The sequence below is a fragment of the Chelonia mydas genome, chromosome 3, assembly GCF_015237465.2.
Source record: "Chelonia mydas isolate rCheMyd1 chromosome 3, rCheMyd1.pri.v2, whole genome shotgun sequence".
NCBI classification, from domain to species: Eukaryota; Metazoa; Chordata; order Testudines; family Cheloniidae; genus Chelonia; species Chelonia mydas.
Genome location: NC_057851.1, coordinates 99959586 through 99986126, shown reverse-complemented (window position 1 = coordinate 99986126; position 26541 = coordinate 99959586). Strand labels below are relative to the sequence as shown.

At 43.0% G+C, this 26541-nt stretch overlaps 1 protein-coding gene across 18 annotated transcripts in view; it reads left to right on the top strand.

Annotated features, from left to right (window-relative positions):
• Nucleotides 1–26541, top strand: part of AHI1 (Abelson helper integration site 1) — a 177518-nt gene that overhangs the window by 87064 nt on the left and 63913 nt on the right. Inside the window, exon 21 of one of the 18 annotated variants that reach the window (XM_043542964.1) lies at nt 3636–3854. The exons of the other annotated variants lie outside the window; for them this stretch is intronic. Coding sequence (XP_043398899.1) covers nt 3636–3643 — 8 coding nt within the window. The 3' untranslated portion in view covers nt 3644–3854. Of the gene's footprint in view, nt 1–3635; nt 3855–26541 lie in introns of those variants that run through there. 18 annotated transcript variants of the gene reach the window in all.

Genomic DNA, 26541 nt, shown 5'->3' with positions numbered 1-26541 from the left:
AAATAAAAAATGGGCCCAATCTTGAGATTCTCAGGTATCCCCCATTGAATTCTGTACCTTCCACTGAGTTCAGGAGTTTGCTGAGCAAAGACTATATAAGAATATCAAAATTGGGCCAATTACAATTAGTAATTGGTCTAATAATTAACACTGGTTTTGTGAAAGATCACTGTTTGACTGCAAATACTGCCCAGCTAGTTTCACTAAAATACTGACTTCATTGAAAACAATGGATTAAACCTGCTCTTAAAAATAAATTACATCTGTGTTAGGAACGTGATGGTTCTTGTATTTAAAAAAAAAAATGTTGGCAAAGATGAGAACAATTAGAATGTTTCTCTCAGTTAACACAGCTGATAGTCAAGGGGTTTTCCAACTAAAGAAAGTGAAAGCAACTTCAAAGGAGTCTTTCTTTCTCTCTGAAGATATTAGCAGAGCTGACTATTGTCGTTAAACCCTCCATTATATTTGATGGACTACTTAAAAATATATTTTTATTATGGTCTCAGATAAATGGTAATGTCAAAATCTTACAGATATAAAGGATATCAAAAAAGGACATTCAGATTCTACATTGATTAAATAGCCACCAAATCTCAAATTTTCTCTTTCTTGTAGGGGGAACGCGAAAGCAAAAGCTTTGTTACAAAATCCCACACCTATGCAAGTATGCTTACCATTCATAACTAATATGTATTTTAGAATCCTTGATGATTATTGCAGTGTTGCCAGCTCTCACGATTTTATCCTCTCTTAGAGTTTTTTATAACCATCTCTGTAGTGTGTGAGTGCCTTCCACATAAAACCAGTAGCAATGGTGAAGTCCCTACTTGATTTTCTGGTGTCTTTCTGTCTCTTCTTCCTTTTCAGGGTTTAAACATAAATAAATACAGCCCTGATATCAGAGAAGCTAGTTAGAAAGGAATCACATTATGTTAGTAAGCATATATTTCCTTTTTAGTCTCTATGCTTTTGTTAATATTAGTCCAGTTGCTTATTTGCCCCTGATTTACAAGCTATTTTAGATAATATCCTTCTCCAACTCTTTACGTAGACTGGGTTTTAATTTTAACTGTACAACTGCACTGAGTCACTTTAAACTATACATTCAAAAAGGATTTGGGAAAGAAATTTGATGTGTTTTCCAAAAAAAATGGTCTTTTTTTCTTATGCTTTTATAAAAAGAATTGAGTAGAGCCATAAAGCACTTATTAAAAGGCTAATATCAGCTGAAGATCAGGCTCTTTGTTGAAGTGTTATTTTATTTCACATTTTTACTTTTCTCTCACTTTTCCTGTCAGGAAAAGAAGTAAGAGAAAGGAGACACACCCCACCCCATCCCCTAAATGTATGAAATTTTTTGGTTCAGTAAAAAAAATTGTTTTGAATTTTTCATCAAAAAGAAAACTTAATTTTCTTAAAATCTCCCCCCGCCCACATACTACTTCCCACCTTTAGTGTATGTCTAGACCATTTTTTTCCATACCATTTACATTTTGGGGGCAACATCCTGCAGAATTTTTGTACACAAAACTCTCATTGATTTCAGGAGGAATTAAACACCTGGATTTAATCCTCAACTGCAGCCAGCTCTATTTATGCTACCCTGATACTGAAGCTGCTGAGGGCTGGATCAGCTCCTGGTGTAATTTAGAGCAGCCTCTGGGATTCTTTGAATTATATCTAGCTTTAATGGCTCCCAAGAATTTGTTTGTACAAATTTTCTGACCACGCCTCTCTTCCCCGCCTCCGATCCCAGGGGCTATGAGTGGGAATGACCAAGAGCGAGAGTCTCTAGGGAGCCAAATAAGCCTGCTCTGTGGCCACTGGAGCAGCACAAAATAGCTATATTGGGGTCCAGGATCTGACGTAGGTCTAGGGCATGAATACAGGCCCTACCTCTGGAGTATTATAACTATAAGTGTTTCAAAGTATAAAAGGAATAGTAAAAATGAATTATATAATATTTAATTTGAAAACCTAAGATCTTCATAAGTAGTCTCATCTAACCACAAAAATGTTTTGACATACAATAAGAATAAAGTTAATTATTTTTGTGTCTGTTACTTTACTAATGAGAACAATCTATTTATTCTGTTTTTAAAAGTTGCTCATTCAGTTTCCTCTGGCTGATTGATTAGATGTTATAAATATAAATGTCAGAATAGTTTGCATTTTCTAGTTCAGCTCAGTGTAGCTTGGTGTATTTGTTTATACTGAGATCAAGGGTATGCACGTTCCTCTATTATGTGTTCTTTTTCATGTTACTCCTAGGCATATTAATTACAATCTTTGACTGAAAACTACACTAAATACAGAGCACAATAACAGCAGTCTTTGAAGATTCCAAAAACTTTATCAAGAGAACATCATTTATATTTATGTGAAATTGGTATATGTTAGGATAATTACTGCTGTGCCTTCAGGGTAAAGGAAGTACTCTCGGCCAAAATTATATAAGGGTGCGGATTAAATGAAGCATTACTCTGTTTGGCAGCAATGGATGTAAGTTGCGAAATCAGGGTATGACGTAGCATTGTAAAACTAATCTGCCAAAAATTATTTGGCCTGAAAATGCCCTTATTTTTTCAATTATATGCTATTCTAAAAGAACCAAATTTAATTCAGTCTTAACTGAGAGATCCTGTTAACTACTTTTAGTCCTTTGAAAATAGATCCACTATACATTTTCTAAAGACAGAGAGCCATGAGGCAGGAAATGCTCGCAAGATAATACTTTGAGACAAATCCAGCTGCTCTTGGCAGTGGAACCTTGAAGTTTCACTGCCCAGGGGCTCTGCAATGGAGTACACACCCTCTGCACAGTATAAAGTTCAGGTTTTAAGGGGGACTCCCTTCATGAGAATGAGCATAAGGTGGATGGGGGAAGAGGATGCATTTCTGCATGGCTCCCTCCAGTCTTACTACCACCACCACCTCCACCTCCTGAGGCAGAGTATATTAGGGCTGTGGTCACACTGGTATGGGGGATGATTCTTTCCATTCTTTCCTCTTTTTCCTAACATGGAGATACCTACCATTTGGGCTGCATGCTGGATCTCTGGATTTGGCCCTTCATTTTGGAAATTGGGCAAACAGCAAAGTACACCTACAATAGGGGCCTGGTTTTAAAGGGGCTTCATCTGTCCCTGGTATACACACATGCCTGTGCACACATTTTTCAAACCCTAACACCTTTATATGCATTTTATGGATTCTTTTATCAGTGTGCCAAGATGATCTTTTCATATGTAAAACCCATTTGCTCTTTTATGTGAGTGCTTGAAAAATGCATGCTTGTGTATTTCCTTATGGAGCATTGCACATGAAGAGGCCACTGTTTTAAAAACCAAGCCATATAATTTTCATTGTTGTGATGTTTCAGTGCTGTGTAGCATGTGTGCTAAACCTTAGCCCTGAGAGAAAGTGAAGGTTATCTGTAGGCAATTGCTGATAATGGCAAAATGTCATTTTAAGGATACTTGAGTGTGTGTGTGTGTGTGTGTGCATGTAACAAAATATGAAAAACATTCTCATTTATAGGGAGTAAACATTTAATTTTGCTTTTTTCTTAAACTATCTCAGAATTTGAATTTTTAATTCACCTTCTTTCACCATTACGTTGTTATTGTCAGGATTATAATTGAAGGAATGAAGCAAGATTTTTAGAAACCCCTGCCTTTTCCACATGGCATGCAAGTTTCACTTTGAAGATGCTCAGAACACACCCACCAGGCCTTTCAGGGTCTGAAACAATGGAATACCTGCACAAGGACTCCAGTTATGTCCTTCAATCCACCTTAGGCTGTAATGAGCTTATTGATTCTTCTTGTTGATCAATAGGATCTGGTCTCAAACCCTGAGGTCAAAGGCTGATTCTGATTGCTTTCAATTCTTTAGATTCTGGGATACCTCCTCGTGGGGCATTCCCTAAATAAACTCATGCATTCCTAGCCTCTCATCTGTGGTTTTTGGACTAGCAGATATTGACAGAACTTCTGAGAGGTCACACTGTATTATAAGGAAGATTTATTATGCTGCCAAATAGTCTATTTTTGCTCGTTGAAAGGAGTGATAGGATTGTTTCTACATCAAGGATAGCACAGAAGTGCTTCCAATTCCTTCAAAGGATGGTAGTTGGTCATTCATTCCAACACAAAGTTGATGTGTCTGCTCTCCTGTCTGTAATTATGTATTTGTAGTGAGGTAAGCCCACATGTCACTGTAAACACAAAAGATAAGGAGGAAATAGAGTAACAGATCTCTCCTCACCAGCATCTGCTCATACCGTAAATTAACATGTCCCTTTATAGTCTCTCCATTTTTGAACCATTACTACTACTACTACTTCAAGTGATGGTACCTATTGTATTCCACTGAGGGTTTTCGTATGCACACCATTTGTCCGGAGCTGGAGAATTTGAAAGTAGTATAGTCCATTGATCTACGCACGCGCCCATGGCTCACCTCATGGTTTCATCTGAGGTAAGAAACGGCGAGGCAGGCTGATCACATCTCCAGTTTCTTATCCTTGCTGCATGGTCTGGGTCAGAACTATTAGTGTCCTCTTGCGTGTGACACACTTCTAAAAATATATAGTTGTACATAGTTAATTTTAGAGTATTTTACTGTTTATATAGTTTTTAGTAGTTTACTAGTTTTAGGAGTAGTATTGGGACTTTGGGGGATTTGTTTCTGAGTAAACACTCCCATCCTGCCCACCAACCCACATGTGGGTACTGGACTATGCCGAAGACTCCAGGCTTTAAAATCTGCATCTCCTGCCCATATTCCTTCTCAGTCAGCAATGAACATCAACGCTGCCTGTACTGCTTGGGAGAAGCCTACATTGCATTTATCTGCAGTATCTACCAGTCCTTCCCCAGCCATACCCATATCTCCCCATCTCAGGCGCCTTCAAGTAGATGCTCTCCGCATCTGGAAACACCTCATGGAAGTCACCATGAGACCTCATTCGGAGCCAGGCCGGGCAACCCCCCGGTACATCGGCCCGAGACAGCCAGGAGGAGTGTGCCTCCGGCTACAGAGTCAGAGTCCAGCACCGGTAGTACCACCACTATTCACCCCATGCTGGGGCCTAGTCAGTAAGTAAGGAAGCATGCACATAAGCATGGTAAAAAGAAAAGGAGTACTTGTGGCACATTAGAGACTAACAAATTTATTTGAGCATAAGCTTTTGTGAGCTACAGCTCACTTCATCGGAGCTGTAGCTCACGAAAGCTTACGCTCAAATAAATTTGTTAGTTTCTCAGGTGCCACAAATACTCCTTTTCTTTTTGCGAATACAGACTAATACGGCTGCTACTCTGAAATAAGCTTGGCAGTAACTATTCCTCCAAACCTAACAAAGAGGATGCTCCTTCGATGAGCCCCAGTCATGGGGAGGGAGTGCGCTCTAAAACACACAAACACAAAAAGAGACCCCACAAACTGACAGATCCAACAGTATCAGGTACAAATCGCACACACCATCAACATCAGCGTCCCTCAGAGTTTGAAATCCACCCACTCTGGGGAAGATGACCCTCCTGTACCGATTCCAGGGACAGAAAGAATACCCTTCACTCCAGGGAGGTCAGAAAAAGGGCCAGAGCCCCAGGAATTGTTTGCTGTGGGAAAGCTGAAGTCCTCACACCTTCTGGAACCTTCTATTTCCAAGAGACTATATCTCCTGCTCAGGACACGCCAAAGCTGAAGCACTCCTTGCCCCCTGTTCCTGTGATGGTACCTGCTTCCACCAGCTCTGCTGGTAATACCGATGGAACTGGTCTCCGGATTTTTGTATTCGGAGGAGTTGGATGAGGGACAGGGACCGTCCATCCCCTCCCGTCCGTATGAGTACCAGTGGAGGCCTTCCATATCATAGCAATATGCTCCACTCCAGTTGCCATGGAGTCACTGGTTCCCCACACCATGCGGCCCGCTACAACCTCTTGATCCGTCATTCAGCCCTATTGGGCACCCTGGCCCCAATACCCACCCTCAGAACCCATCTGTTCTGTGAGGGAAACTTTGCCTATCTCCCTGTCTCAGGTGCCTTCAGGTAGATGCTTGGAACCAGTGATAAAGAAGAGCTGCCCAGTCTGGTTCTGACAGTGCTACTGGAGCAGGAAAGATTCCCATCGTCCTCACCTGATGTGGCAGTGGCTTGGGCATCTCCCCCACCCCTTGAGGACTACCGCCGATGCCAAGATCTCCTGCATAGAGTGGCAGCTGCACATTCCCCTGGAGCTGATCTAAGATACTCAGCATAAGCTGCTGGACATACTTCACTCATCGGTGCCATGTAGAGTTGCTCTGCCAATCAACAATGCCATCCTTGAGCCAGCTAGAATGATTTGACATATGCCGGCCACATGTATGCCTACCCCCAAGGGGGCAGAAAAATACTGCTCTGTACCAGCTAAATAGGCTGAGTTTCTTTTCTCACCCTCCCTCCCAATTCACCTGTCCAAGTGACAATGAAATGGGCTAGACAACAGCACCCCATGCTCCACCGCATTCAATAAGGAGGGCAAGCAGTTAGACCTTTTGAGCCGCAAGATCTTCTCAGCCAGTTTTCAGTTCAGGGTTTCAAATTATCAGGCATTATTCGCCAAATACAATTTGCTGAATTACAGCAAACTGGAGGACTTTGCTGAAAAACTGCCACAAGAAGACTGTGCCCACTTCCAGGCAATAATAGAAAAGGGGAAATTAGTTGCAAGGACATCGCTTCAATCAGCAGTGGATGCGGCAGATAACTCATTGCACTCTCGCTACAGGCGTAGTCATGCAGAGGGAATCGTGGCTCCATTCTTCTGGTTTTCCCAGGGAGATATAAAATACCAGTGAAAACCACCCTTTCGATGAATCCCATCTTTTTAAACAGAAAATGGATGATTCCCTTCAAACCCTCAATTATTCAAGAGCTACACTTTGTTCTTTGGGTATTTACGCACCTGCGCTGAAATGTAAATTCTACCACCCACACAGCATTACAGAATCTCCCAATTTTTCCATCAGAGGCCTTATGAAAAACCATGGAAGCATCAAAAGACTCAAAGATCTCATCCTCAGAGTCCACCCTCACAGCCTTCCTCCTTCCAGATGCAACCCCCACAGGAGAGAGATTTCTGAGGAACTCTAGAGAGCAGTCACTGCCTTGCCTACTGCTATACAACCACCCCACTCCCTTCCAGGGTCATCTACCAGGCTGGAATCTAATAGCGATAGACGAGTGCTTGCTAAATGTCATATGATAGAGTTCATCATGGTACCTCATCCAGAGCCCACTCCCCGATCTCTCCTCAGGGACCCCTCTCGCAACAGCATCCTGACCTAGAGATGAACTCCTTACTGCAAAGAGGAGCAATAGAGTGGGTTCCTTTGGAATACCCAGGGATGGGATTCTATTCAACTTCTTCCTTTTTGGGTGTCAGGAAATGCGGATGGAAGCCAATTCTGGACCTCCACCATCATAATCGCTTCAGCCACAAACCCAAGTTTCCTATGGTCACATTAGCAGCAATCGTCCCATCATTAGAAGAAGGCACGTTATTTACAGCTCTTGATATGCAGGATGCTTATTTTCACAGACATTCATCTGACTGACAGATGGTTCCTGAGGTTCACCATCAGCTTACACCATTTTCAATACAGAGTCCTTTCATTTGGACTCACCACTGCTCCAAGGGTCTTCACCAAGGTTTTCTCCATCATGGTGGCCTACCTCAGGCATTGTGGGGTCCTTGTATTCCCCTAGCTCGATGGCTGGCAAGGAAATTATTCATGAAACTGGAGAAGATGGGGATTAATACATGAATCAAAAGGTGGATAAGGAACTGGTTAAAGGGAAGACTACAACAGGTCATACTGAAAGATGAACTGTCAGGGTGGAGGGAGGTTACTAGAGGAGACCCTCAAGTATCTGTCTTAAGATCAAACTTATTTAACATGTTTATTAATGACCTCGGCACAAAAAGTGGAAGTGTGTTAATAAAATTTGCAGATGACACAAAGTTGGGAGGTATTGCCAATGTGGGGGAGGAGTGGAATATCATACATGAAGATTTGGATGACCTTGAAAACTGGGGAAATAGAAATAGGATGAAATTTTATAGTGCAAAGTCATGCAGTTAGGGACTAACAACAAAAATTTTAGCTATAAGTTGGGGATTTACCAGTTGGAAGTGGCAGAGGAGGAGAAATGCCTGGGTGTATAGGTTGAACATGGGATTACTGTGAGATGCCAATGTGATGTGGCTGTGAAAAAGGCTAAAGCAATCCTAGGATACATCAGGCGAGGTATTTCCAGTAGAGATAGGGAAGTGTTATTACCATTGTACAAGGCACTGGTGAGACCGCCTATGGAATGCTGTGTGCAGTTTTGGTTTCCAGTGTTTAAGAAAGATGAATTCAAACTGGAACAGGTACAGAGAAGGGCTGCTAGGATGATCAGAGGAATGGAGAACTTGCCTTAAGAGAGGCGACTCAAAGATCTTGGTTTGTTTAGCCTAACAAAACAAAGGCTGAGAGGGGATATGATTGTCCCTCTGATGTATTAATAGAGAGAGAACAGCGGGGAGGGAGAAGAGTTATTTAAATTAAGGGCTAATGTTGGCACAGGAACGAATGGATGTAAACTGGCCATTAACAAGTTTAGGCTTTCTAAAGATGAAGATTTCTAACCATCAGAGGAGTGAGGTTCTGGAACAGCTTTCCAAAGTGAGTACTGGGAGCAAAAAGCCTAACTTGTCTCAGGGCTTCGCTTGATAAATTTATGGAGGGGATGGCATGATGAGATCGCCTTCAATGGCATATGGCCCATCTGCTATTAGCAAATATCTTCAACTGCCGGAGATGGGACACCAGATGGGGAGGGTTTTGAGTTGGTGGGTCTCACCCACATGCTCAGGGTCTAACTGGGTGGAAACCATATTTGGGGTCAGGAAGGAATTTTCCAACAGGTCAGAATGACAGAGACCCTGAAGTTTTTCACCTCCCTTTGCAGCATGGGGTAGGGGCAGGGCTGGATTACCCAATAGGCAGACGAAGCACATGTTAGGGCACCAGCAAAGCAGGGGGCACCAAAAACAAAAAAGATTTAAAATTTAAAATTGATATTTAATATTTCAAAAAAAGCATTGAAGTAGTCATCATGGGAAAAATCAGAACTTTGTTAGACTTCCTTATACTCCACTACACACTTTTCCCCCATTTTTCTGTTCTCTTTTATTACTTACCCCACCTAAACCAGGGGGGCGTCCTACTAACGTAGATCGAAATAATGCGAGAAAATCAGATCCTGTCATGTATTGCAATAAATTAATTTTATTATTGATATATTCTTCTGAGTTATACGTACTTGATTCTTTTTTTATTTCATATATATATACACTATTTTTGTGTGTGTATATATACACACATAAAAATAGTGTATGTTGTGTAATTTGTTTTGTTTTTTTTAAGTTTAGATAACTGAGATAAGGGGCAGGATGAAACATAACCAACTGAATGGAGCACAGAAACGTAAACTGGCGGAAGAAAAGAAACAAAAAACTAGTGAAATTTTCCATAATCTTCCAAAGCTGACATCATTTTTCAAAGCGAATCCATCAGAAGCAACATCTTCTCTCAGTAGCACAGACATCGTTCCAAAACCTGCAGGTGTTTCAGAGACTGACCCTTTTTCTATTGGTGAAACAAACACAATTCCAGAACATGTGGATGTGTCAGAGACTGTAACTGATCATCCTACTCCTGGTGGTAAAACAGACATTGTTCTAGAAGGTGTGGATGTGTCAGAGACTGAACCTGCTCATGCTGTAAATAATAGGAGAAAAGACCTGATATGTGGGTTAATTTCAGTACCGATGATGTAGCTTACTGGATAGATCGTGGACCAAATGACTGTCAGCACCTCACTGGGCCATTTGAGAAATCACGTCGGACTTTTACCAATGGCAAACACACAAGATATTGGTCACAAAAAAATATTTTTTGGCATGAAAGCGAATGGTGAGCAATACACTCGAGAATGGCTACTGTATTCACCATCAACAGGGTTTGTGTACTGTTTTGTTCGCAAACTTTTTGCATATAAACCTTCAACATCCCGATTTGCTGCAGATGGATTTAGTGACTGGTGGAATACTGTTTTAATTGAACAGAAAATAGTACTCACAGAGATTCAATGTTGACATATTTAAATCGAAGACGGGGCTTTGGATTAACACAAAAATTGGAAGAAGAAATTAAAGGGGAGCGTGAATACTGGCAACATGTCTTACAGCGTCTTCTAGCTGTTACTCAAACATCAGCTAAACGTGGTCTGCCTTTCCGGGGATCAAATGACACATTTGGATCATTGCAGAATGGAAATTTCTTGGGATTGTTGGAGCTTGTGGCTCAGTTTGACCCATTTTTAGCAGGCCATATCTCAAAATATGGGAATGCTGGCACAGGTAACTCATCATACTTATCCAAGACAATATGTGATGAACTCATTGGTCTAATGAGTGACAAAGTTCGTTCAGCTATTGTGGATGAAATAAGTACTGCTGGGTACTTCAGTTTATCTGTTGATTCTGCACCTGATCTTTCACATATTGATCAATTGAGTATTGTACTAAGATATGTGTCTCCCACAGATGGAAAACCAGTTGAACGATTTATAACATTCTTCAATTTGAAAAGCCACACTGGTGAAGAAATGGCAAATCAAGTACTGCATTATCTGTGCCAAGTTTGTAAAATAGATTTCTCAAAGTGCAGAAGTCAGTCTTATGACAACGCTGCCAACATGTCAGGGCGTTATCAAGGAATGGAGAAGAAACTTTTAGAACAGAACAAATATGCCATATTCATACCATGTGCTCAGTGGTGGATTCATGATTTTGCCGCCCCAGGCCCTGAAATAATTGCTGCCCCCGGCCCGATGTGAACTTGTTTTAGTTTTTGTACAAATTCGTTTGAACCCACCAGCAGCTGTTTCCTGTGACAAGCCTAGGAGGGAGGGGGTAGAAGCAGAACAGCTGTGCGCTCGGGGGAGGAGGCAGCAGTGCAGCGGAGGTGAGCTGGGGCAAGGAGCGGTTCCTTTGCACCCCCCGCCCCGGGTTACTTGCTGTGGCCCTCCCCGCTCCCCCAGCTCACCTCCACTCAACCTCCTCCCCTGAGCGAGCCACCGCTCCGCTTCTCCTCCCTCCCAGCGCTTTCTTGCGGCAAGCCTGGGAGAGAGGGGGAAGGAGGCAGGACTGGGGATTTGGGGGGCAGAGTTGAGGCGGGGGGGCGCAAGAACCCACCAGCACCGGGTAAAGTCAGCACCTATGGCTATTATAAATTTGCCGCCCCTGCAAATTTGCTGCGCTAGGCCTAGGCCTTGTCGGCCTAGGCGATAATATGCCACTGCATGTGCTGCACACTCTCTCAGTCTTGCTGGCCACAGTGCTGTTGATTGTTGTCCGGTGGCAGTAAGTTGTGTTTTTTCTCAACAGTCCAGTTACTTTATACATTTTTCTCTGCCTCCACACACCAAAGGGGAGTTCTTAAAACGTATTTGAGCAATGATCATGTGTTGAAATCTCTTTCTAATACTCGCTGGGAGGCACATGCAGGTGCAACAAGTGCAATTCTGGAGTCCTACTCAAAGATTGTGGGTGCATTAGAAAGTACAGCTGAAGACCAGTCACAAAAGGGAGAAACTATACAAGAGGCAGAAAACATTGCAAACAAGATGCAAGAACTAGAGTTTGTATTCATGTTGACCATGTGGAATGAAATTTTACAACACTTTTACCACACAAGTCAAGCTCTCCAGGAAAAAGAATTGGATTTGAAAACATGTGCAGACCTCTGTCAATCATTAGCAGACCACTTACACACTTTGAGGAATGATTTTGAAAGATTTGAAGACAGTATCAGGCAAGATATCTTTTGATGTAACTACAAAGAAGCCCAGTCCCACAAGCGAATCAGGAAAAAACAAGCAAATGATAGCAGTGCAACAGAAACAGCATTGAATCCTAGAGACAAATTTCACGTATCTACTTACTACGCTATAATTGATACACTTGAAGCTCATATGAAGAGGAGTTGTGAAGTGTACAAGGAAGTATCAAGTAGATTTTCTCTTCTAAACGATATGGACTTATCTGACGAACAATATCCACAAGGTTCCCAAAAGCTAGTTGACTCCTACCCTGTTGACTTGAACATGAATCTCTGTGGAGAAGTACGGCAGTTCCACTGTTATATGCACACAAAGTTTAGTGAAACAGGAAAAATGAAATTCAGTCACATTCATCTTCATGACACAATATTGAAAGATGGAATACAATGTGTATTTTCAAATGTAGAGATTGCACTATGTATTTTTCTAACATTGATGATGATTAACTGTTCCGCAGAACGCTCTCTTTCTCAGCTGAAAAGAATAAAAAACCCCCAGAGAACAACAATGTATCAGGACAGACTTGATTCACTTTGCCTATTATGTATGGAAGCGGACATGCTTCGTCGAGTCAGCTTCAATGAACTTATCCAGAATTTTGCAATCAGAAAATCTAAAAAGAAGCTATTTTAATTTCAGCATACATGTAAGTTTTGTGTCTTTTCGAAAAATAAAATTTTATTTTACGGTATAGTATTGTTTTTATTTTGAATTACATATGGGGGGGCACCATAATCTTTTCAGTGCTTAGGGGCTCTAAAGGTCTTAATGCGGCCCTGGGTAGGGGTTTCTTGCTGGTTTGGTTTAAAGGTTTCAAGTTACAGAGTTGAAATCTTCAAGATTTGAGGATTTCAGTAACTCAGCTAGAGGTTATGGGTCTATTGCAGGAGTGAGTTGGTGAGGTTCTGTGGCCTGCAAAGTGCGGGAGGTCAGACTAGATTATCATGAAGGCCCTTCTGTCTTTAAAGTCTATAAGTGTAAGCAACAAAGTCTTATAATCCTTGAGCCCAGAAATGGACTTGGTCTGATGATAATGATGATAGATGATAATGATGATAGAGTTCTTCCACTATTTCAAGCCATTCAGGGATGGCAAACTTCACAAAACTATAGTCCTTCAACTCTTCTTCATTCAGGACTTGGTAAGGAACGTGACCTTTTCTAGTGAAAAATAGAGACAGGTATAGATGGCCCAGGTTAGAATGGGGCCAGAGCCACTAGTGAAATTGCCAGATGGCATTAGATTGGCTGACAGGTTTGGACTTGAGTCTTGAAAGGCTGAAACCATTGCATCTGCTGTGCAGCTGTCTGAGCTTACTGTTCAGTGGGGCTGTATGTACATTAGTTGAAGCAGGGGAACCGCTTCTGTTGATCCTACACCACAGCTTGCTGTGGTACTATAAGGAAAGCTTTCCTCCTTGGTCTCGCTTTGTTGACAGAGCTTTCGACATTCCATTTCTCTGGCACCGCGTTATTACAGTGCAGACTTTCCTCCTCAAAACTAAACTCCAGATCTTCCCTTTTGGTGGATGTAACAAAGTGGTTCAACAAAAGACTGTTCTTCCCTTTCACGGGGTATACTAAAGATTCACAGTTTTAAAAACTTAAGTTCTAGAAAGAGAACAACATCCATCCTTGCCTTCAGCCTCAACTTCATAGATCCCAAGGCCAAAAGGGGCCACTGAGGTAGTGTTGGGAGGCATCATGGACTTCTAACTAGATAAAAGAATTGGAAATAAAAATCCCTGGAATCTATTCCCAGGTCTGCCAATAACCTGCTGCTTTGACATTAGACAAATGAGTGGCATAGCTAGGAATGGAAATTTGGGTGGGCCCCAGCTTATGGTGGACAGGCAATGACCTGAGATCTTGGCTGGGCTCTTCTTTGGCTCTGGCACCTTGCCCCATTTCCTGTCCCAGCTACCCAGTTTTTCCAGTACCTCTTGTGTAATGTGCTGTTTCCTACACTGAAGAAGCAGCAGCTCCTGTTCCCTTCTGTCCTGTAGCTGCAGTGGCCTGGCTCTGACCCTTGCAGCCCTGGGCTGCTTCCCTTCTCCCCACCACAGTCTTTGGGGGTTCTGAGGACCCCATACAGGTCCCTGCAGAGGACTGTGTTCCCTCTAGCCCCTAGTTGTGCGCACCCTTCCTCCATGTTGCTGGTGTGGGGAGAGAGACAGGGACAGAACAGTTACTGACTAATCTGCAACAGCTATGGGAAGTGGAGAAGACAGTCCCAGAAATGAAGGTTCTCCCTCCCCTTCCCCAGCCCCGGGAGCAATCTGCTGCTGTTGTTGCAGAGGAGGGTGGGGTGTTCACACATGCTCAGATTTTGGTGGGCCTGGAGCTAATGGGATGGGCTATGGCCAGCCTAACTCCACCTGTGACTACACCCTTGACACAAACCATTTCACTTCTCTGCTTCATTTTGCTCTAAGATGGGGGAAACAATACTAATATACCTAACAGGGTGGCTTTCACAGTGAGTTTGGTGGTAAAGTGCTTTGAGATTTTCTTATAAAAAGTTGCTATATAATTTCCAAATATAGAAGGAAATGAATTAGAAAGCGCCTTTTTTTATGCATGCTTCAGTGATGGGAATGGATCTCCTTAAAATGCCGTAGTTTATCTGTCAAACATCTTAAATTTTGAAAACATGCTTCTTGTTGCATATGCATGTATATAATGCAAGTTGCATTGCATTTCTGTACTCAAAATATCCAATAACCTAACAGCTTCAAAAACTGGAAAATAACATGGATAAAAGTCCATTGAGAATTGAGATTGTGGCCTTATTTTCTGAATATATAGTAATAAGGCATATCTACTGTGCGCAGATATTTTGTTATTCAGTTACTCTTGGAGATATTACAATTAGTATATTATGGCTGACTTGTTCTCAATTTGTGGTCTTGCATTTTTTAGGTTTAGTAAAATACTGGTCTGGATTTTTTGGCAAGCTGTGATGTCATAGGATTTCCTGGTAGTGTTGTCTGGAAATGAATATTCTGTACTTGCTGAATGTGCTAACTCAAGAAGGAAAATAGGCTGAAGTGCAAACAGTGGGTATTGTGGTCACAGTAAAGATCTGAAAGATAAAGCTGATTTATATTTTCCAGAATACTGCATGTGGGTTTGCTGGAAATCTTTTCCTTGAACAGAGATGAGATGAAAATGCTGCATATGTTCTTCAAGTGCTTTTGGTTGAAAGGTTCATCATTTTTGTTTGTTTTTAGTCAACACTCAATTCACAAACGAAAGCTGGTGAGCAATACAGAAACGTACAAGTTTACTGCGTGCAGTGACTGGTCAGTTTCTCTACTGAGGGGACTGCGTTGCAAATTTTTTAATGGGTGAATCTGTAAAGTAATCAAGGTGGTCTAAGTTCAGGCAAGGTGTTGGATTTTAGTTACAGCTTCTCATCTGTAAAGCAAGATGATAAACTGCTTATCATAAGTGTGAGCGTGACACCGAGTAGTTGAAATGTTACCTACCCATTATCATTTATTTTTTTCTTTTCAGTTGTGGAACCAGTAAACTAGATTATTTTGGACTTTTTTTTCTACCTAATTTTCATTCTTCCATATCTCTTCCTAATCTCGTCCCTGATCCAACAAACAATTTAAGTATGTGCTTAACTTTAAGCATGTGAGTAGTCCTATTGAAATCAATAGGGCTTCTTGCATGCTTAAAGTATGTGCTTAAGTACTTTGCTGGATCTGGGTCACAGTCACATTCTTCTTGTAATAGCCAAACAAAGCTTGTTTCAAGGTTCCAGTAAATGGCATTTACTCAGTTTCAGTAGGGGGTACTTTAAAATAGTGTAGCTGAAACAGCAGTATGACCACGCCCAGAAATTATAACCTCTGTGTGAGGCATCTCCTCTCCCCAAGCCTACAGTCTCTGTGTAGCTCTTGAACACATCTTCAGCACAGTAACACTAAGCACTGTCCGTGTAATAAAAAACTAGCTGCTTCTTTTACTTCACATATTAACATACTTTTCCCCTTTTTTATTAACCTTGATAAACTTTGCAAAAGGATACTTGCTTTCTCAAGATATATTTGCAATTTTGAAGGGAAATTTTCAGTTGTTTAAAAATAAGTTATGTGGCATAATCCAGTTTTTCTTTAAACCTTTTGTGAAAACCATTACCTTTATGACAGTGATGTTATCTATTCAGCACCCTTACCCAGGCTTATTGACACTAGGTCTGCGTTCATTTTCCCTTATCCACTTTGTGGAAAGAAACAGCTGAAAACTACAGGGGTCATAGTGTCTGTTGCCGTAATGGTATGGACTATTAATTAACATGTTCTTGATTTTTTTTTAAACTTAATGGCATTTAATTACCAATGACAAATTATGTACAATTAAGTGCTACTCTTCAGCTATTTGTATGACAACTAAATCAAAGCTACCAGTACTTCCTTAATTTTAATTTTCTCCTTCCTTGAATTAATTTTGTTTTATGACTTATACCTCATAACCTGGTTAGCCCAATTTGGAACTTAGTGTGTGACAAAGACCCACAATAAGGGTCACACAAAAACTATTATCACAGGAAGATTAAAACAATGTCAGACACATTCCTCAATGGCTTGCGTACACCTTGCAATAATGTGCACTACAGGGATGTGAATTCTGAAGCATACCAATGTGTTGCACAGTAACTGACCCATTAAAAGTTTCATAGTGCACATTATGCACACTTTCCATAACCTCACTTAAGATTCTGCATTTTTATGCAAATAATTTACAACAGTAAAACTGGAAAGGCCATCACATTTGTGTGGTACATGAATGAGTGACATCCCTTGAAATGAGAGACATTTCAGAGATGTAACTGTCCTATGTAACATAACAGGAATTTGTGCAAACATGTCAGATACATATTTTCGCAAGAAGGAATTTTATGGGATATATTTTTGTAAGACCTTTTTATTTAATAACAGTATGTAGCTAAAAGGAGAATATGCCCTGTGAGTGTGGGGAAACTGATAGTATTTGGGGTATAACTTTTCAAGAACTGCGAGTGTAAAAAAAAAAAAAAGAGAGAGAGAGAGGAAAAATAGTGCATTTTATTTGTGCACTAGTGGAATTCAGAGCTCCAAAAAGAGGTAAAGTCAAAAAGGGCTGGATCCAGTAGTGTATGTTGAACACACACATTCCTGAAGAGGAAGGAATATTACAGAAAACATCACCTGAGCGTCTTTTTGTGGCACTCTCCTTCAGTTTCCCAGTTTCCTAATGATCCAATCCCCCCAACTCTTTTGGAAAATTATTACTGTTGGTAGGAAGGCGATCCCTTAGAATGATTAAATATGCTGAATAGCCCTCAAATTTCTGCCTGCTGCCTATCAGGTCAGTCTGTGTTTGGCCATGGGTAGTGCAGATTGATCTTATTAGCGTGTATTATGTACATGCTCTTTACTTTAAAACAGTGTCTTGGACTTGAGCTACTACTAGTAGTAAAAAGAAAAGGAGGACTTGTGGCACCTTAGAGACTAACAAATTTATTTGAGCATAAGCTCCACTGAATGCATCCGATGAAGTGAGCTGTAGCTCACAAAAGCTTATGCTCAAATAAATTTGTTAGTCTCTAAGGTGCCACAAGTCCTCCTTTTCTTTTTGCGGATACAGACTAACACGGCTGCTACTCTGAAATCTGTCACTACTTGTAGTGTTTATATATTATGGGAAATTACATCTGCAAGAAACTACATCTCACTAGCTGACATTTAGATAAGATTACCAAGAAATAATGGTTCGGTGCGTAGCCTACTAAATCTATTTCATTTTAATCTCTAACTAAAATGTTGGGATTATTTTGTATTGTTTTTATTTGTGATACTGCAGGCGTAGCTTAGTTATATTTTGGGCCAAATTCTTTATATTGGTTGTGCCTGTGTACAATGCCAGTAAATCCATGAGAAAAGGGAAAGCACAGGATTGAAGTTTTCTGGCTCAAATATTGCTCTCCACAGTTCTGTTGTGGAGGATTACTGTGGTGTGGAACCTAGGGGTCGGATCATAGTCTGCTTATATTTGCATGTATACCTTTGATCCAGCAATGGAAGTTAGTGGGTAGACCTACATCATTACATGAATTTCCCCTACTTATGGTAGTAATAATCAGTGGGGGACATGCAGTGGGAAATAACATCCATATTATAGAGCTTCAGGCATATTAATGCTTCTACTACCAGCTCAACAAGCACTTTTCCATTGGATTCTCAAACACCAGTGACTGGGGCAACTTCTGGCCCCTTTGGGGGAAGGCACAATAACAATTTTTTTTATGGTGTCACTGCAGGCTGATTGAGAGATCTAATCTGTGAGGGGCCGGAAGTTGTCCCATTCATTGGTGTTTGGGAATCCAATGGAAAATTGCTTGTTGAGCTGGTAGTAGAAGCATTGATATGCCAATACGGATGTTATTTCCCACTGCATATCCCTTTTTACCTAAGGCCTGGTTTACACTAAAAAGTTAGTTGACCCCACTACATCACTCACCACACTCTTGAGCGATGTACTTAAGCGTTCTAGGGAAGTGGATTAACTACAGCAAGAACCCCTCCAGTCGCTATAGTGAGTGTCTGCACTGAAGTACTACAGCAGCGCACCTGCAGTGCTGCAACTGTGCCGCTGAAGTGTATACATAGGTTGACCCACACAAGTCCCTTTTTGAAGCCAATATCTAGCTTTAATAAACCACTGGACAAAGCAAGTGTTGCTGATTTTTTTTATTGGAAGTTTGTACCGTCCGATGTAGATTTTTACTGGTTTAATATCTTGAGTAGCCAAAACAATCTGATATAATTGACATAAACTGTCAACTTTGCTCTTTAAAGATTTTGTGATGCCATGAAGCTGAGGGGAAAACAATAGGAGTAAAATTCTGTTTTACTAAGTTTCAGTAGGGCCTTGCATTGGCTTATTGGATTTTTCTTGGGGCTGCCAGCCAGATCAGACAGACCACGCTCGAGCTAGAGCTGTGACAACTGGGAGTAGTGGGGCTGACAGCTATGTTTTTTCATTATGTATATACCATTAAGGCAGCTCACTGGGATCTGATTTCTAATATAATTGAAGGGAAAGTTTCCCTGTATATTTCATGCAAATTAGTACAGAAGATAAGAGAAAGAGTTTATTGTTTTTTGTCTTTTATTTTGAGTGTTTTGTTTTAGTGGACAGACTGGGATTTGTATGATAAACTGGAACCCAGAGTAGAAAGCCATGGCCATCCTTGGGGAGACAGTGGAATCTTTTCAAACTGCTGTAGAGGTTCCCAGGGATATGAAAGGGAAGAAGAATATAGAGGAGGGGATAGTAATGGTGAGAACTGACCTACTATGTGCTGTAGAGGTAGCCTAAGAATGGTAGAACGAATTCTGCAAATTCACAGGTCTATATTCTGGGTTTTTTGAGTGCAAGTAGCACCTAGATCTATTTAGGTCAGGCTGGGGTCCTGATCTAGCAAAGAACTTAAGCATGCACAGTTAAGGACATTGAGCATATGAGTACCATTGACTTTGACGACAATTCAACAAACATGTTTTAAATGGTTTGCCGGAACTGTTTTTGTCCTCGTTCTTGCTACATGTGGAATGCTTTAAAATAGTGGTTAAAAATGCAGCTTAATCTCTCACCTCAACCACAGATTAGTTTTGAACCCAGAAATCCAACAGTTGTGGCAGAAGACTAACAGTGATCAAAACTAATTGAAGAAAAAAAATGCATTGAAGGGTAAATTTTGTTGCAACAGTTTTTGAATATAGTTTGGTCCTTGCCAGACAAACTACGTCCAAAATCATGTTACAAGAAAACTAGGTTTGAATATTGTCACTATTTCAAACAGATCTCCACCTGTAGTAAGGATTGGGCATTAGAGTACACTCTCTTTTCTGGCAAAATAAATTGTTAGGTGATGTCAACTGAGTGATTCCAACTTTTTATTATGTATGAATCACATCTGAAAATATGTGTATGCAGTGGCTTTCAAAGACTGTTTTTTTTTCAAATTTGATCATGGAGAATACCATTTTGTGGCAATGTCATCGTGGCTGTAAAAAAAAGTTGCTCTCTTTGTTGGTTATTCTGCTTGATGCTCTGGATATAGATACAATGGAGGAGTTCAATGTGACCAAACTGTGTCAGGATTAGTCAGAACAGAGGGCAGTTTCTGGTAGAATGGTAGGCGCACGGACGCTAACTCTCTCTGAAGACAGAAGCAATTAGGTAAGAATGAGGAGGTGAAAGACCATCCAGGGCTCCTGTGGTTCAGATACATATTTTAGAAGGTAGGAAAACTGCCTAAAATCTAGTTAATTTTTCCAGCTATGGTTATGCTGATTGAGGATACCCTCCACATAATTTATAGCCAATAGGAAGCGAGAAGGCTAAAGATACACTTTCAGTACTCTGGTGCTAAAATCAATCAGGAATAGGGTAGTGTGGTTTCTGGCTGTCTGAAAAAGTAAGTGACTAAAATATTTATGAAAAGATGCCCATCCTTTCCAAATGATTTACATAAACTCAGCAAATTTTTGGATAACTGAAGGACTTTGTCAGGGGGATTGGGGTGTTTTGTTTTTTGTTTTTTGCCATAAATAGTGAAAAAATACTCTTTGTGAGCAAAAAACCTTAAAGAAAGCTATGCAACATAAAGTTAGATTTCCTATTCTCATGGCTAGCATAATCAGTGGCCATAAGGGTTAAACAGAACACAGAGGAATACTGCTCCTGAGTTGGAAATATGCCAAGGAGGAGTCCTAGTAGTTCAAGAAGGAGCTGCAGTACATCTCATTTTGAGAGGCTGTAATAATTTCTAGGCATTAGTCTACGTACTCTTGAAGAATGTACTGTATTTATTTACTTCTCTCATGTGAGATTATATATGTGAAAAAGGTCCTGGAAGAACCAATGTAGAGCCACAGAGAGCACAGCAATCCAGGATATAGTACTTTCACAGAGAAAACTAGCTTCACAAGGCATATAGGGATCTGAAGGTGAAGGCAGCAGGAGTTGCTGAGAAGGGAAATTGATGGGACGAACTCATGTGGATGATCATCTGGAATTATAAAACTTGTTCTCTATGAGTGATCCTGAAATGTCTGAGAGATTGTTTAGCACAGGCAACTTGGTTTAAGCAATTTATTCATGTTCAGCACTATAAAAGACTCAGTGACCATTATACAGGCTCCGACTAAATGACAGACCCAGTGGGACATGTTCCAGTCTCTCCATTATAAGTCACCAGATAAAAAGAAAATGTCCTTCCATAATTCTGACTGCTACATTCCAATACTGAACTACAGTATTGGAAAGTTTGTACAGGGATCAGGGACAACCAAACCAAGCCCTTCTGAGATATAGTCACACACCTGCTCAGTGTAGTTTACATGCTTCATCGAGAATGGAACCCTGTCGACCCAGCCACTGCGCAGAACTGCTTAAAAAAATCAGGCTTCTGCTTAGCACTATATGAGGAAAAGGAATTGGATAGTCACCTACTTGCTGAATGGACCTTTCTTTATGAATGGACCAGACTTTTTAACATATTTTTAAATATAGATGTAGAAGAAAATCCTGTGGATGAAATTACTAATAAGATGTACAACAGATGAAAAGAACCAAAGGGCATATCTAGATAAAAGAGGTGGAGGTGGCCAAAGAGACCAAAGATGAGATGGAGGAAATTGAATAATTGTGTCAGAAGCTTTAGCAAGCCCTAACCACTGCCAACAAATAACGTTGGCTCCATGGAGTAGTGAATGCACTGCAAAAGTACAGTGTACAGTTTATCATTGTTTCTGAAGCAAAAATGACATGAATTAACTGATTACGTTGGCAGAGGATTGTAGTAACTAATAGAAAATGCTTTTAATCACAGAGTAATTAGAAACGTTTTTGGCAGTGTATTGTTTTATGCTCCTATAGTAACTTAGTAGTATTGACTTTCATTAGAAGGCAAACTTTATTAAAAGACAGTTTCATTAGCCTAAATATTGTTTTATGTTGCTTATAAGGCTAAAACACTGTTTTTAAAGATGCTATTCGCTTCATTATTGTTAAAATAATATAAAATGATGATACTGGAGGTGACAGGTGCCACAGTATTGTGATTAAAATGAAATATCAACATTAAAACTATCAATAATAAGCCAAGGTTTTGTTTATATAATAGTTTCTTCTTTGAGTGCTTGCTCATGACGATTCCATTCAAGATATATGCACACCCAAGTGCACAGCTGTCAGAGATTTTTGCCTTAGCAGTATCCGTAGGGTCAGCTGTGGCGCCCTCTTGAGTGCCGCACTCATGCGTCGGTATATCAGGCACTGCCAGCCCTACGCCCTCTCAGTTCCTTCTTACCGCCCAAGATGGTTAGTCAGAGAACGTTTGGTTGGAGAATGTTTTTCCCTTACCTTCTCTCTCCTGTTTTTAACCTTGGAACAGTAAGTTTGTTTGTATGTAGTTGTTAAGTAGTGTAGTTAGAAGTTAGAGTCCTAGTGGGGAGTTTGTCCCAGATGGGGCATGCCCCGGTCTCTGGATTTTATGTCCTGTTCTGATTGTAACAGGCCTATGCCTGTTAGTGACTCCCATAGCAGCTGCCTGAAGTACTTGGGAGAATCACATGTGAAGGACAAATGTCACATCTGTAAGAACTTTCGCCCCAGAATACAGAAGGAGTGCAATATTCATTTGAGGACCCTTCTCATGGAGGTTGCTCTCTGCCTGGCCTCAGAGCCATCCCGGCCAGACTGTAGTCCCAGTACTTCGGCCTCGGTGCATAGTGCACTCCCAGCATCGGGCTCTACCTAGCACTGGTTGCTGTTGCTGGTGCCCAAGAAGAAGTTGAAGAAGCATGACTCCCCAGCACAGAGCAAGAAGAGCCAAGGAGTATTGGGTAAAGGATCCAGTTCAGGCCGCTCACCCACTCTGGAGCTATGGGGGAGTGCCTCCCCAATGGGATCCCTACCCCCCGGAGGGATCCACCACTGACTCTGTGGAGCAGTAGGGGATCCAGACTCATGGCAGGGCCGACACCTTTCCCAGGCCCTCTTGGCGCCCAGAGAGCAAAGACCTCTACCAGTGCCGCTGGCACCACGCGCATCGCAGGAAACAGCAAGGGTTCCCTACGAGGGCAAGCCAGCCGTAAAGACCTCCCAGAGGGCAAGTGATGGCTGCCGATCTCCGGAACCAAGACAACACTCTCTGTCTCCATGCCCCAAATCTCCAGCTTCTCAGCCCAGGTCTCCCACAAGAAGTTCCAGGTCGCCAGCACCCTGATTGTGGTCTCTGTCCTCTCAACGTGAATCTCCCAGGGGCAGGGGTGAAAGTAAGTCGAGTGACTTACCGGTACGCTGGGGCCAACTGTGGGGTCTAGGGCAGAAGGGGCGGGGTTGAGGGGGTCAGAGCCAGCCCACCCTGTAATGTAAGTGCCCTCCCCACACACACACACATCTGAGTAGCAGCAGCAGCAGCCCGGGGCTCTGGGGGCTATTTAAAGGGCCCGGAGCTCCCCTCTTCTACCGCCCTGGCCCTTTAAATAGCCTCCGGAGCCCCTGCCCTCTGCCACCCCGGTCCTTTAAATAGCTGCTGGAGCCCCACCACTTACCCAGGTAGAAGCAGGGGAGCCGTGGGCCCTTTAAATAGCCCCCGGAGCCCTGGGGAAGCGGCAGGACTCCAGCAGCTATTTAAAGTACTGGGGCGGCAGAGGCAGCTGGAGCCCCGGCCCTTTAAATAGCCCACCGGAGTGCACACCCCCCCTCCAGGACTCTGGGGGCTGTTTAAAGGGCCCGGGGCTTCCCTGCTTCTATCACCCCAGCCCTTTAAATAGCCCCTGGAGCCCTGCAGCCACTACCCCAGGGCTCCAGCAGTGGGGCTCTGGAGATAATTTAAAGAGCCTGGGGCTCCAGCCACTGCTGGGAGCCCCAGGCCCTTTAAATTGCCCCCTGGGGAAGTTGGGCTGCCCCAGTACGGTGCACCGGCTCTTGCACCGGTACCGGGGCGTACCGGCTTACTTTCACCTCTGCCCAGGGAAGACATTGGTCACCGTATCTCCGGCACCGGTTACCCTCCCACCAGCCATCTCCTCAAATCCCCATCTCCTAGACCATGGGAACGGTCTCCAACACGGTACCGGCCTCCCTGCCTCCGGCACCGATGCACCTACTCAAGACACCGGTCACCTGTGGCAACCATTAGCCATCAGACACAGGCTTTGATGGCCCCACCATAGGCACCGGATAGGGATTCCTCTGGCATGGAAAGGGAGTTCAGCCCCTCACCGAGGCAGCACTGGAGCAACTGGGCACCTGAGGCTGCCTCGACCTCCACAATGTCATCTTGATAGCAGGGCCAGTGGCCGGCACAGTGGCCCTACTGGAGTGCATGGGGCATGCCCGTGATGTTGATGCCCTCTTCCCACCATTCTTTGGCGCCACCTCAGAGTAGCAACCGGCAGCACTGGGCTCGGTGCGCAAAGCTTCTTTGAACATCGGGGTAGAGGAGCAAGTGCCCATCCCAGAGTCCCCTTTTCCCACAGGGGATTATTCCCCTGGTGATCCAGTCGTCATCCTTGTCCCTGGATGAGACGGTGGTGAGGCCCTCTCATGCCAGCCCGCCAGATGACTTTAAAGAACACCAGGCCCTGCTTCAGAAATTGGCCACCAACTTGGACCTGGAGGTAAAGGAGATGGCTGAACAGGCAAACACCCTGTTTAATGTACTCTCGGCATCTACCCCTACCCATGTCGTGCTACTGATACATGATGGGGTCTTAAAAATAGCCAAAGCCCTCTGGCAAATCATCCCTCCCATCTCCAAGAGGGCCGAGGAAAAAGTATTTTTTTCCTGCCAAGGATTTTGAATTCTTGTACACCTATCCACCTCCGGATTGGCTGGTTGTCTCTGCAGCCAACAAGAAAGAGAGACGGGCAAAACCAGTTCGACCCCCAAAAATAAGGAGGTCAAGAGGCTGGCCCTTTTTGGAAGAAATATTTATTCAATGGTCAGCCTTCAGTTCCAGGTGGCTAACCACCAGGCTCTTTTGGGCAGAGGCATCTTTAGCTTATAGGTCTCCCTCCGTAAGTTCAAGGAGTCCCTGCCACAGGACTCAGCCCAGGAATTTGGGGCCCTGGTGCTCCATCCAAATGGCGTGGGATGCAGCTGATTCAGCAGCTAGGGTGGCCACATCAGCAGTGGTCATGAGGCACAGCTCCTGGCTTCAGACTGTTGTCCTGTCCCAGGAAATGCAGTCCTCAATCCAGGACCTCCCGTTTGATGAGAATGGACTCTTTACAGAACAGACAGATGCGAGGCTGCGTGGACTGAAGGACACTCAGGCCACCCTTTACTTGCTGGATCTGCATACACTGCAGTCAGCGAGGAAGCAGTTCCTTCCACCCCCTCTGCCAAGGCCTTGGCAGCATCAGCAGGGTTCCGCAAGGAAAAGGGATAGAGATGTGAGTTTTAGTCATCATGACCCTTCCTCCTCTCGCTAAGTCAGCGTGGGTGAACTCAGTCGTAAGTCAGCTTGGACTGTTGGGTGCGAGAAATTGTATCTCTGGGCTACACCTTGCAATTCTCGGCCACGCCCCCTTTTACCCTCCCTTTCCCATCCCTCTTCAGGGACCCTTCTCACGATCAACTTCTCGTTTAAGAGGTTGAGATCCTCCTGCGGCTGGGGGCAGTGGAGGAAGTCCCTCGGGAAGTGAGAGGAAAAGGTTTCTACTCCCATTATTTCTTAATCCTGAAAGCAAAAGGGGGCCTAAGACCCATCCTGGACCTGTGACGCCTCAGAAGATCTCTCAAGAAGTTGAAGTTTGCATGGTCTCCCTAGTCTCCGTCATCCCCTCCCTGGATCCGGGAGACTGGTACTCCATCCTTGACTTGAACGATGCCTATTTCCATGTCTCCATCTTCCAAGGAGAGATGATTCCTCTGTTTTATAGTGGGCAGGTGCCATTTCCAATTCATGGCATTGCCCTTTGGTCTCTCGTCAGCCCCAAGGATGTTCATAAAATGTATGGCGCCAGTGGCTGCTTACCTGAGGCGAGGGGTCCAGGTCTACCCATATCTCGATGATTGGCTCATCAAGGGCAGATCTCCGGAACAGGTGCAAAGGATCCTCGATCTGGTACGTTCCACCTGCCACGACCTGGGCCTGTTGATAAACTAAAAAAAATAGACCTTATGGCTGGTGCAACAGATAGAGTTCATAGGGGCGCGTCTCGACTCCACATGAGCCAGAGCCTTCCTTCCAGAGGCACATTTCCAGGCCATGTTGGGACTGATCTCCCATGTGAAAGACCACTCACTCACCACTGCTCGCATGTGCCTGAGGTTGTTAGGCAAAATGGCAGCATGTATGCATGTGTTCCATCAAGCCCGGCTCCATGTCTGGCCACTGCAAGCATGGTTGGCGTCCGTCTACATCCCCAGTAGGTATGATCTAGACTGGGTAGTCAGGGTTCTGGATCACATCCAGTTACCCTGGATTGATAGTTGAGCTCCATATCAGTGTTGGAGGGAGTTCCCTTCGCAGCGCCGTCCCCGTCGCTGACCCTGGTTTCCGATGCCTCGGATC